The 13,448-nt window shown below is 47.2% G+C and overlaps 1 protein-coding gene across 6 annotated transcripts in view; it reads left to right on the top strand.

The window, feature by feature from the left end:
- RUNX1 (RUNX family transcription factor 1) overlaps positions 1 to 13,448 on the top strand; it is a 243,084-nt gene that overhangs the window by 139,766 nt on the left and 89,870 nt on the right. For 4 of the 6 annotated variants that reach the window (XM_037831861.1, XM_037831888.1, XM_037831906.1 and 1 more), the window contains 2 exons: positions 6,329 to 6,367; positions 12,075 to 12,328. In XM_037831861.1, coding sequence (XP_037687789.1) covers positions 6,329 to 6,367; positions 12,075 to 12,328 — 293 coding nt within the window. The remainder of the gene's footprint in view (positions 1 to 6,328; positions 6,368 to 12,074; positions 12,329 to 13,448) is intronic. The other 2 variants (XM_037831878.1, XM_037831898.1) reach the window with 1 other exon arrangement.

The raw sequence follows: 13,448 nt of genomic DNA on the forward strand, positions 1-13,448 counted from the left end.
TCTGTGTGTGTGTGTTTAATCACATCTCCTACGGCCTGTTTGAGTAATAGATAATACTTACGTGAAATTAGAGGCACCGTATGTAAAATGATAAAGGGCTTAAAATACATTGTCTTAAGTTGCTTCTGTGTTTCCCTTTCTCCTTCCTCTCCCTCCCCCACTCAAAATTCGAGTCAGCTTCAATCATGTGTGAAGCAAACTTGTCTTCCTAACTGGTACAGAAGAAAAACCTGGGTACAAGGCTCATTGTCACAGTTCCAAATGGTGCTTATGCAAATTTCCATGGAGCCGGATGACCTGCCTTTCTGAGTAGCTCATGTAATAGAGAGGAAACTGAGGCTGAGACACACTTATTAGCCAACTTGCCCTAAGCCGCATGGCTCGGAACAAACTGAGGCCTCCTTCCTGCGAGTTACTGTGCTATTGCAAGATAAGTGGAGCTTATGCATTTGAACGTGCTGCAGTTTATTTTAGTTGCGTGAATGAATCCAGTCAATGACTCGAAAACTTAACTTCTGGTATTGAGATTGGAGATTACCCAGCCATCATTGGGGATTAAGCCAGTTTATGTCATCTCTTTTCTCCCAGTGTCCAAGAGTGAGCTGCCTATGTGGAAATCTGCTATTTCAGACAGCTTGAGGGAATTTCCCTTCCTATCCCATTACCCATCCTGTCCATGTTTAGCACAGGCCTACCTCAGGCTGGATTGCTGGATTCTACATGCTCACAGGGGTCCTCGGACTCCTGTAGGAGTAACGAAGTTTCTTGTCTTACCAAACTGACTTCCAAATAATCCTCCTATATATCCATAGGATGTGTGTGTCTCTACAATAAAGAATGTCCATGTAGTTCAGGAGCAACTCATTAAGATCTATGTCGAGCAGCTCAAGAACCAGTTAAAATCACCCACTTAGTTATTTGTAAACATAATAAGGATATATCATACCTTCCCATTCCATAATCCCTCCAGGGAAGAAATAAAGATAAACTATAAACTCAAAAGAATCAAAATAAACTGCTTGCTTTAGGAAAGGAGAGTTCACTGTGGAAAGTGAGAAGCATGGCTCCTGTTTCTTCATTCATACATTCATTCACCTATTTTCCATTCCAACCACCAAGAAACCTTATTGGTACAACATTCCCTAGTTAGGGGCCTCCAGGCCACAGGAAAGTCCCTGAACTCACATCCCTGTTCCTCAGAAGCAGTGAGCTTGGAGATGCTCCTTGATGCTTGGGTAGTTTCTGATATTGCTTAGCTAAGGAATATCACTGAAAGAGGAGACTGGTTTCATCTGGAGAGAGTAGCATCTCGGCCTACCACTTAAACCATACCTTCTGTATATGACTAACGGAGCCAAAAGCGATGTGGGGAGGACCCACTCCCCTTCTAGCATCCACATGTCGTTCCTTGGACTCTGCACTCAGCCATAGGGCTGAAGGATGGAAATCAGGAGACTTAGTGTCCTAGGGCTGCCCTAAAAAGTTCCACAAATCAGGTGGCTTAAAACAAAAGAGACATATCATCTCATGGTTCTGGAGGCTTGAAGGCCAAAACCAAGGTGTCAACAGGGCTGAGCTTCTACTGAAACCTACAAGGGAGGATCCCTCCTTGCAGTTTCCAGCTTCTCATGTTTGCTGGCCACCCTTGGTGTTCCTTGGCTTGTAGATGCATCTCTCCAACTTTCCCCTCCTCCATCTTCACAGGGCCTTCTCCCCGCATCTGTCTGTGTCTGGGTCCAAATTTCCTCTCCTTATAAGGACACCAGCTGTATTGGATTAGGGTCCCACCTTAATCCAGTGTGGCTTCATTTTATTCTCCTCTTCATAGACCTTATTTCCAAATAAGTTACATTCACAAGATTGGGGGTTAGGACTTGAACATGTCTTTTATGGGGGACACAATTCAACCATTAACACTCAGTGTGTCTGCCTAACAGCAAATGCTCTGACCTTCAAAGATTATTTCTTCCAAAGACTGGAAAAAAGAGAGAAGGTCTGCTCCATAATTTTGACCATAAGTTGCCTTACCAATTTGAGCTATTACCATATTATAACTGAAAGATGGCTAGCAAAGTGATGTATTAAGTAGTTTCTGAAAAATTACATTTCAAAATAAGTCTGTTTATAGTAATTCCTATTTAAGGGTGAGTATGGTTTTACCACTTTGCAATCCTATTTTAAAATCATGGCCTATCCTGCCTCTTATTCTGGTCCACATTGTGAAAGAATGAATTTCATAGAAAACTGGCTTTGTTGGAAAAGAAAGGGGCAAGAGATTCTTCTATAATATTTCATAATATCTTTACATATTTTATAATATTTTATAATACGGTTTCAGAGATCAAAGAAAACACAATTGTATAGGCTGAGCCATCAGTGGCTGGTAAGTGTTAAGTGGAAATGAACAATGCATGAGATTAACTTGTGGCTCACGTGTGGCTGTGCAAATGCATTAGTGGTGTTGACAGCAGTTAGCAAGCTTTTGCAGTTCAGTTGTTCTTGCTGTGCATGTGTGTCTTTCTGCCTCTGAGTCAATCAAGGGATGCCATTAGAAAAATTCTGGATTTTGCTTCAGGACTGCTCCGAGAGAAAAAATAAATATAAATGAGTTGAGAAAGATGTACTACTTAATGGCTTTCACTAATAGCAGATTAAAAACAAGGCCCACTGGAGTAAACCATTCAGTGTAACCTGTGTTTGGAACAGACATTCCAAACACACAAACACAGTGTTTGGAACACTGTGAAACACGGCTAGAGTGGATTGAAATGTGCTGTAAGTGTAAAACATGCACAGTGTCTCAAAAGACTTAGAACAAAAAAAAGTAAGATATCTCATTAATAATTTTTATGACCTGTTGAAATGCTAATGCTTTGGACATATTGGGCTAAAGTATATTATCAATTTCACCTGTTTGTCTTTCCTTTAAAATGACCTCTATGGCTCACAATATATTTCTATTGGGTGACGCTGTTCTAGAATAATAAAGAAAGTCCATGTGGTTCTGAAATCACTGGTGAAGATCTGGTCATGAAACCCAGCTGATAATATTGGAACAGGATGAACCATCTTGCCATGTGGTTAGCTGGCAGCTTAAGACTGGCCGCTTGGGAGGCAAACCACATGGGTTCAAATTGGGCCAATCACAATCTCAGGGTCCTCACCTGTAAAGTGAAGGCAATAATTACAGACTGCATGTGGTTGAGGGTTAAATGGGATGATGTACGTAAAGCACTTAGCGCGAAGCCTGATGGTGGGAGCCCTTGATCAAAGATAACGTCTATTATCACAATTTAAAAAGTCCAATCAGAGATAGCATTGGTGTCAGTTAACATTTTGCAATATTGTTTATGAAAACCTTCCAAACACTGCAATCTAGTGTGTGCTGGGCATGATTTTTGCCAGATACCGTGCAATATACTTAGGCCTTGCCAATTCTGAGAGTGGTCCTTGAGCCAGCAGCTTTGGCATCCTGGGAAGCTTATTGGAAATGCAGACTCTTCAGCCCCATCCCAGATCTACTGAAACAGAATCTGCAATTCCTGAGCTCCTCAAGGGATTTGGATATGTGTTCAGTTCACAAAGCGCTGCCTAGGGAATTCAAAGATGAAGAAAGCCATGGCCACACCTGCAAGGTGTTCAGTCAACCCACCAATCACGTTACTCCTTGGTTTTCAAGACTTTGATAGAACCCTTTGATTTCTTGTTGAAGTCCACATTTGGTGTAGGGCATATCAGCTTCCTGTGGTGGTGTCTACACCCGGGTCTTCCAACCTTGAGTCATCTGTGAACTGTCACTCCCAACCTGGCCTCAAACCTACCCCCAGCTACAGCAGAACCAACTCACTGGTCCTTTCACAATTCACACTTCGCTGTTGCTGGTCCTTCTGCCTGGAGTGCTTTCCCCCAACCCATACCTCAGCTCCCTAAACTCTTTTCCAACCCTCCCAGCCACCTGGTAAAAATCTACCCAATCCCCAAAAGTCAAATCAAATTATCGCTTCTATTATGACCAAAGATTTTCCTGAGCCCACCATTTGGTGCTGCCCCCCAAGACCCTCACATGCATCTGTGAGCAGCTATAAAACTCCTTTCCCTCATCTGTCTGTTCTTTGTTGCCACCAAGCCTAGCATCTTACCTGGTACATAGAAAGCACCAGGGGAATGTTCAAGGGAAAAAAATTAAGTACTTCATACCTGGGAAAGTAAAAAAAAGATGCTATTTTGAAGAAGTAAAGGCATGAAAAGACTAGAAAGTAGTTTTATTTTTATTATGAAGGTAAAAGCTTCTCGGCCAAATGGACCTTGACTTCAAAGTCTCTGGACAACAAGAAATGACTTCAGGACACGACTCCTAAAATATTTGAGTTTGGCCGGGTGAAGAATTTCAGGAATACTTTCTAATGGAGACTGAGGCAGGAGAGGATAAAAGTGATAAATGGGACGAGAGTTAATTTTTCAGAACTCTACAAAGAATACTCATAAAAGTATATAGTTGTGGTAAAATGGAAACATAGCTCACCGTGTGTGTGTTCGCAGATATGCATGTATGTGTGCAGATATGGATATGTGTTGTGTGTGTATATATGCGTGTGCGGATATGCATGTGTGTGTAAAGAAGGCAAGAGTGGAGTGCCGGATTCACACTTGCTGGGGTCAAAAAATCTTTGCTTTGCTCTCAGAATCTTTGAACTACAGGGAATGTAGCTGAAGCCCTTGCTTTCTGCACTGTTCCTCCTATTCTCAGCCTCAAACATGAAAGGGATTTTCTCAGGGTCTCAGAGAATTTCCAGGGTAGCTGGTTCTGCCGGGTCTCTTTAGTGCAAGTTCTAATGAACTTGCCTAGTCAATAGCATTGTTCCCGATTTTTTTCCTATTAAAACTGAACTCACCTAACTTCAGGGTGCATCTGTGATTTCTTACCTTATCATTCGTAACTAGCGCCAACAGTTCTTTCCCTGCCCTTTTTTTAAAAGATAATCTTTATGGAGTCATTTTATGTACTCGTAATGCACAAACTTGTTCTTTTTAGGATGCTCCTTCATGACTACCCACATTTAATTCCTTTAATCTTTCATCATAGGGCAGTCCTTCAGAACCCCTTATTATTTTAGTTGCTTGTTTTGCTTTGGTAAAAAGTATAAAACTGAGGAGTTGCAAATCTTGTTCTCCTGCCTATTTAAATATCCGGAAGTCTGAAATATTTACCTCTTTTCTTATTTTTTAAGATTAAAAAAAAAAGGCATACTATACTAATAATGTGGAGTAGATTTGAAAGATTCAGGTGTGCAGTATTTGAAATGCTGAAATCTTAAGCCATCGAAAAATGGCATTTTTTTCATGTTGCACATTCCATGGTAACCATTTTTAATATACAAGGTTGACAGAGCAATTTCAAATTCACAACACTCTACATAGATATTTAAGACAGAAACGACTTCATATTTTTACTTAATGAATTTGCCTAGTGCTATACATGCAATGGAACATAGAAAATATCCCAAATATGAAAGCATTCATATTTGGAAATTACTATATGGACATAATCATCTCCAATAATAATTTATAGCACCTGTTATTTCAAGAATGAGAAGTTCCATTTTAAGTATCTAAGGAAGGTAGTGGAATTGGTGTCCTCCTAGCATAGGAACAGAAAGGAAAGCAAGCGACGGGAGAACATTTCTAAAATGCCTTATCATTGGTGGAAAAGTAAGTGATCATAATGTTTAACTATCAGTTTTTTTTTTCTTTTTGAAAATTTATTCCAAATTGATTCTTTTCATGCCTTTAAAGAATAATCATATTTTTATTTCTTGTATGCAGCTTTTGCTGTATTACAGATTTTTAATTTTTTTTTGCATTGTTAGGGTTTTGCTTTAATTTCAGCTTGAATTCTGATTAATTCCTATGCCTTCCAAATGTATTTTTAAATATCCATTAAATAAATCACATTTGCATCACATATAGAGTTTAAAAGCAGTAATTCTACAAAAGATTCAGTATTAGGTAGCAATGGTGTACATTGTTTGACAGCACATTTAACCATGTGCACATATTAACAGTTCAATTTTTGTTTGATGATTTTTACTAATGTTTTAAGTTATTTTTTGTGATGAAGCTGGACTATGTGCTATGAAAATCACCAGTGTTAAAAATTCTGAAAAACAATAAGCTAGCAAAAAAAAAAATGAGGGGGAGGGGGTGATTTTGTTTTTAAATGCATCTATTGCAATTAGAATGAAAATCCGTCACCTCTCAGTACATTTAATGTTGGCTGTTGATGTGTTCACACAGTTATTTTTATTTCTCCCATTTCTGTTTGTTTCAGAATGCATACATGGAATGAATTCTTCTAGAGACATTCATGGTATGTTAAATTCCAAATTATAAATATGCACGTGTGTATTTATAAAAATGATTTTACATGTGTGGATATATAATCTATGATATAAATTATCCAAATATGTAAGACTTGTTTTTTTTTTTTGCTGATTCAAAAATACTTAAAAGCAGTTCTCCCCACTGTATATGCCACACCATATAAAACATTCCAATGAAACCTTAAGTGATACCTTCAGTTCTACAGCATTTACTACAGGTGCATTCTGATGTTATTAAATGACTCTATAGACTCTAAAATTTGTTTTAAGAAAACAGAGCTTGGCTTCCATCTGTTATTACTCAGTTTATTACCTTTTGTTTTAGCAGTGGTAATGCAAAATCTTTATGAGGATAAAATGTTCACTAAGCATCCCTAAATTTAAAAAAAGATTAAAATTTTTTTTTTCTCAATTTGCTACTTGTGACATACACAGCTGCTCTAGGAAGTGGGAATGAAATGATTACCACAAACCATAGCACCCCTAGAAACATTAGTGTAGAGAAAGGACGTCTCGTCTTAGAAGAATAAGGGATCTAGTCCCTGGAGTAATCAGTTTTTGAAAGCAAAATAATCTCAAAACCACTTCAGAGAAAAACTTTAATGAAATTCCAGTGTTTAGAACTGGACAGTGTGTACCGCAGGTGATTTGTACACACATTAACATGTTACTGATCAAAAGTTTTCTTACCTCTGATGTGCAGCAATTTGGTCCAGTGTCACTAGCAAAATACGTTTCCTGTTTTTTAAAATTTTAAATGATCATCAAAAATAAAGATATTTTTAAGAAATATTCTTCATAATTCTCACAAACGGAGAATATTGAATGAAGAAAACAGTTGAGATTCTAACTCCACCTAAATGCACGTTTTATTTTTGAGAAGATTTTGAACAAGAATTTATTTTTGAGAGGGTTTTGAAATTTGAAATGTAAAATATTTAGACATTTTCTGAGAACTCCTATATAGTTACTTACCTAAAGAAGAAAAATGCTAATAACTTCTATTTTCCAGTGAAATTGTTATTTTTCTTCCAACCGACCAAATACTACCTTTTTAATTCCCTGTGGCAATTTACATTTTCTTCCAGTCCTAAGCTTTTCTTAAATTCTTCCCCTGCAGCAAATTTGTATCTGCCAGACAGCATCAGCACAGCATAATCGCTTCCTTGTCAAAATTCTTTATTTTATTACGACAAAGGTAAATTTCAGTACTATTCCAAGAGAACACTGGCAGGAATGAATGTGGTAATGTTTCCTTTTCATTTTCTCTTGGAGAGGCAGAGGCAGAGGAAGGAAATTTCTATATTGCCGCGGAAATGCGCGCTCTTGGTGCAAAGAAATTCCCGGTTTCGTACAGTGGCTCGGTTGAAAGCCCTTCAGACTAAGAGATGTCTGGCACCCTTACTCGAGCCCCAGGCAGTGGGGCAGTGGGTTTTTTGTTTCTTTCTGGCTTTCAAATGTGCACCGCGCAGCGCAGTTTTACAACCCGCGCGGATCCCGGGCAGCTCAAATGCCCGGCGGCCAGATATAGAATAAATGAGTAAAAGCTTTCGCTGCTTTTATCATACTTGTACTGGCCCGAACTCGCGATTTAACGGCTGAAACTCCTGGCTGCGCAGCGCCCACCCGCACTGTCCTTGAAAAGGCCATACTGGGTGCATCTACGGCTGTAACTGACTTTTCTCATCAAGGAGGAACTTGGCACCCGCAGTCCCTCACAGGATTTAGGGCTTTTCAGCAAAAGGCGGGAGCCTTCTCCAACCTGCTTTCCGAGGGGTGAATACCCAAGTCCGCTATTTTCCCCCTGGTCAAAGCCCAGTTTTGCCTCCGCCACAGTCCCGTGCCCCTCCCCAACTCGGGGGTCCCTGGGAATGCGCTTGGCAGAGGTCCCCAGAATCCCTCGGACAGCTCTTCAGGGAAATGCATTTGAACCCAGAAGGTTTCAGTCGCCGCGAACTCGCCTCTGCAGCGCGCAGCGTCAGAGCCCAGACAGAGGAAGCGGCCCCGGGCAGAGGGTGGCAACTGTAGAGGTTTGGCAATATTCGGAAAATAATTGGAATCAATTGGCCAAGGTGGAGGGTTAGAAAGCAGACATTTGGAGTCTTTAAACCTGAAATGGGCTTCTTCAAAATCATTACAAAGAAGACAAAAATTTTCTCCCCGAAACCCCAGGCCCATTAAAACAAATAAAATGCAGCTGGGTGCTGGGAATGTCCCGAAATTTTCTAATCCAGAGAAGAGAGGGGACGGGTCCCATCGGGTTGAAGAGCAGAAGGTGGGAGGGAGCCCAAGCCGCGTCTTTGCCCCGGGTGCCTGCAACCCCCACAGCCCTGGGGTGGGTCGACAGCGGTGTCCCGGCAAAGGGGCTTCGGGAAGAGACCCCAACTCCGGTCGGTCCTCCGCCCGAGCTGGGACAGTATTCCCGGCGGGCCCGGCCGCACCGTCAGCTCCGAGCTGCGACGCTTAGGCCGCGGAAGGGGGCCGTGGCCGCTAGGGCTGGCTCCGGCAGCCGTTTCCCTTCCACTCTCCCCAAACTCAACTTCTTACAATAGTCACCCGAAAGTGGCGAGGAGGCAATGCTGAGCCTCGCGCCGCCGGGGGCGTTCCCGGCCGCGGCGCCGGCCAGCGAGGGCGCCTGCTGCCCCCTGGCGTCCGCCGCGGCCCGCGGCCCGAAGTGCCTCCCCCGCTCCGCGAAGCCCTCCTGGCGCCTGCTGGGCCTAGGGTGAGGGAAGGGGCCCCGGCTCCCGAGAAAGGCCTCCGCGCCGCCAGCCACGGCCCCTTCTCGGTCGGGTCCCAGCGGCGGAGAGTCCCTGCGCGGTGACAGCCCCTCCCTGGACTCCCCAGCCGCGCGCCCACGGTGGAGGGGAGGAGAGGACCGCAGTAAAGGGGCCGCGCGTGGGAGCAGAGCGCAAGGCCCTGCGGTGGGGGTGTGACGAGCTCCACGTGGTGGCGGTGGTGGTGGGGGTCAGCGGGCGGGGGGCGGGGCCCGCCTAAGCTCCGCGCAAATGCCCGCGGCGTCGCGGGGACCGGCGCAGGGGGAAGTTGCCGCCCGCGCCCAAAGCCGGGGAGGGATGAATACCGGGGCCCGTTTCCGGGGAGCCGAGACGCGAGTGGGTGCGGGGCTCAGGCGACCTGGGGTGGCCCCGGCCTGACGCAGGCAGAGCCAGGGCACAGAGGGAACCGACGCTCCGAGGAAAAGAGCGAGCCGAGCGGATGCTACTAACTTTTCCCCGGGTCGCTCGCTCTTTTCCGTCTTTTCTTTGCTCGCCGCTAAGCACACTCAGGCAGAGGGAGGCGCGCAGCGAAAAACGCCCATTAAAGAAAACAAACCAAAGAAAGAAAACTAAAAACCCATGTCGTGGAGACCCGAACGGCCTCATTAAATGAATCAGTGCTACTTCGCCGCAGCTACGCCCGGAGCCGTGAGGGCGCGCGGCCCGCTCTCCGGCCGCTTCCCCGGGGCCCGCAGCTCCCCTTGCGGCCGGATCCCACCCTCCCAAGCCCGGGCCGCGGAGGGGCCCGCCGTGGACGGCCGCGCAGGCCCAAGGCCGAGCTGTCAGGGCTGCGGCCCAGGTCTGGGGAGCCTCCCGGCGGCCGCGGCGTGTGCCTCCCTCCGGCTGTTCCTGGTCTAGGGCCGCTGCGGGCGCGGCGCCTGGGCCGGGTCCTCCCGGGCCGGCCGGGCCTCCTTTTCCCTCTCCTCTTTGGTCGCCTGGGTCGCGGCCGCCTTTGACACCTCAACACTCTGCAGCCCAGAGGCGGTGGCAGCCGCGCAACTCTGCGTCTTGGCAAAGCCGCAGGGCCTGGCCCGCACCGGGGCGGGGCCTCAGGCGAGCGTGTGGGAGTGTGCTTGTGCCTGTGTGCGCGCGGGTGCGGGAGGCGCCGGAGGCGCGAGGTGCGGGGCGGCCGCGGACTCCCGGCCTGGGGCTGCGTACAGTAGCGCGCGGCGGGGGCGCGCGAGCCAATTCCAGGAGCCGGCGGCCGCGAGCCGCGCCCTGGCTGATACCGGAAAGGCCTGTGATTGGCCGGCGGCCGCCCCTATGCAAACGAGCTGAGGGAATGGAATTCCTCGGCCGGGCTTACAGTAAAAGCACGTTCATTTCCAGGCACTCTCATTCATAGAGCCAGCGGGCTCGGGCGGGACGGGCGCCCTGCGGCCGGACCCAGCCAGGGCACCACGCTGCCCGGCCTGCGCCGCCAGGCACCTCCTCCCAGGACTCCTGGGGACACCAGAACAAAGTCAACCTCTGCTTCTTCTCCTTGGCCTGCGTTGGAGCTTCGATTTCTTCTTCTTACTTTTGAATGAACTGGCTTCTTGGCTGGATGTTTGAAGTTCCTTCCTGGCCGTCAACTTTTCCCCGGTTGTTTCCTTTGACAACTGCGGAAGAAAGTGCCCTGTGCTTCCAGGCGAGCCGTGAAGTTGCGTGTGCGTGGCTGGGTGCGTGAGAGTGTGCGTGCTTGAGCCCGCCCGAGCCGCCCGGGATTTACGCCGCGGAGCCGTCCGCGTAAGGCCAGCTCCACCTTCCTGCGGTTCTGCGGTGCTCCGAAATATCTGTGCGTCTGGGCGGTTAACCTGCCTGGGCTGGGGCGACGTTTGAGGAAGATCGCCTCGCTCTTGCCCAAGTCGGGCTGACTCACCGAGCCATGTAGACAGGGGCTGGCTTCCGAGGAGTGCGGTGTCTGCGTGCGTGTGGCTTGGCTGCGGCTGAACGCCCACCAAACCGCAGGAGAAGCCACAAGCTTAACCAACATTCCCCAAACCCTGAGTGTCATCGACTTGGACATTTTTTTTTTTTAAGATTTTTTTAAGATTAGAGCAAGATCTTTGAAAAGCTGAATTTTCTGCACTGAGCATTTTGTCAGAATTTATTGAGAGAACATGACAGGTACTTCTAGCCCAGCCCTACTCCAACTACGGAAGCTGACTTTCAAGGCTACTTAAAAAAAAAAAATCTGCAGCGAACATTAATGGATTTCTGTTGTGTTTAAATTCTCTACAGATTGTATTGTAAATATTTTATGAAGTAGAGTATATGTATATATTTATATATACGTGCACATAACTTAGTAGGAAGTCGCGGCTTTTGCTTTTGAGGACCGGAGCCGGTTTTGCACGATCAAAGTGACACTGTGTCTGGAAGACACTCGTGTATTTTGTGTTTCGTGGGGACTTTAGAAAAAACAATCACCTGGTAAAAAACTGACAGACGATGAATTACTGGGACTTCCAATCTATGTATTTGCTGGTCCTTACTCTCTCCGTATAAATATTTTAGGAAGTGTATGGGAACTTTGCCTCCGGGAACTTGTAGAACAGTCAAAGGCTGAACTTGAAACAGTCAGAGGCTGAACTTAAACTCTTCAAAGCAAGACACAGACGAAGAGAGTCTCCCTTGGAGCTTGGCTTTGGAGTATGGTCTCCCACTTCTTAATGCACTAAGCCGTTGGTTATTAGAGCTGGGCCTGGGTCTGAAGCTGATCGGCATAATCGGAACTTTTTCCCTCCCGGACTGTTACTATCTTAGTCCACCCCCCACCCCCCCTTTCCCCAGCCCCCTGCGGCAATAAAGGCCCCTGAACTTGTATGTTGGTCTCCCGAGAGCTGCTTGCTGAAGATCCGCGTCCCTGTTGCCTTCCGCTAGGAGCTGTTTGCAGGGTCCTTACTCAATCGGCTTGTTGTGATGCGTATCCCCGTAGATGCCAGCACGAGCCGCCGCTTCACGCCGCCTTCCACCGCGCTGAGCCCGGGCAAGATGAGCGAGCCGCTGCCGCTGGGCGCCCCGGACGCCGGCGCCGCCCTGGCCGGCAAGCTGAGGAGCGGCGACCGCAGCATGGTGGAGGTGCTGGCCGACCACCCCGGCGAGCTGGTGCGCACCGACAGCCCCAACTTCCTCTGTTCCGTGCTGCCCACGCACTGGCGCTGCAACAAGACCCTGCCCATCGCCTTCAAGGTACTGGGTCCGGAGGGGTTGGCGGGATGGGCAGGCGGAGGCAGTCCGAGGCCAGGCCGGGGACGATCGGGGGCGGGCAGCGGCCAGGCGGGTGGGGCCGGGTTCTTGGAAGGGGCCGGCGCTGCCCCTCGCGGCCCGTGGTGCGGCCCCCTGCACTCGGGATGCGGGAGATGCTTGAGTTGCTGGGGCGACCCTCGTGAGATACCCGCCTCGGCCAGCCGGGCTGCCTCTGGGGAGGGCTGAAACAAAACAAAACAAAACAAAACCAGAATGCCCCCAAAGATATCATCTACTCAAGGGCCTCAGGGAGCTCCCTGGCAGGAGTCCTTCCTTATCTATGAAAAAAGTAGGAAAAGTTATGACCAAGCAGGGACAAGCCCGCCTGCTTCCCTGCTGCTTCCCCCCTCCAACCTCTGGTTTGACACCCAAACCATTTCGCCTGCCCAGATGAAAGCATCAGGAAATAAAATAGAGATCCTTTTATATCTTCGGGTCAGTGAAAATAAACTGACAAGGGAAACTGAAACTGTTAGTTTTTTTTTTCCCCTCTCTCCTTCTTTAACACCCTATAGGAATTAGCATGTCCAAAGTCCACGGCAGGCGTAGTTAAGTTTGTGAAAGTTTTCTGTAGAGTTTTTGTGAGCTTCTAACCTGCTCCTGCCAGAGGCAGCAAGTAGGGAATCCTGTTTCTTTTCCCGGAACCCTCCTGGACGTTATCTCCGGCTCACCTAGATTAAGCCCGGGGCAGCGAAAGGTGACAAGATTGTCTTCCGTTAGCCTGGAGGTGGCCGCATTTCTATTTGAGGAGGGGGCGGCGTGGAGCCGGCAAATTTCAGCTGAGCAGCCCTAGAGATCTTCGTTCACTTTTCACCCCGGTCTTTCTTTCCTTAGCTTTGAACTGCCTTTAAAAACCTTGGCCTTCGACGGGGATATATAAACAACCCAGGGCGTTTTTTAAACAACCTCTCTTACTACCCTGGCAGCAAGCAATAGAAGTTTAATTGCTGCGGTGGGGATTCTGTCCTTCTGTCTTGGGTGGGTTTAGGAAGGGGCAGCTTTTTAGTACAATCAGTGCAATCATTTCCCATTCATTTAAAGGGCTAAGGGAGATTCGAGCTGT

Source organism: Choloepus didactylus, chromosome 1 (genome assembly GCF_015220235.1).
Source record: "Choloepus didactylus isolate mChoDid1 chromosome 1, mChoDid1.pri, whole genome shotgun sequence".
Classification (NCBI taxonomy): Eukaryota; Metazoa; Chordata; class Mammalia; order Pilosa; family Megalonychidae; genus Choloepus; species Choloepus didactylus.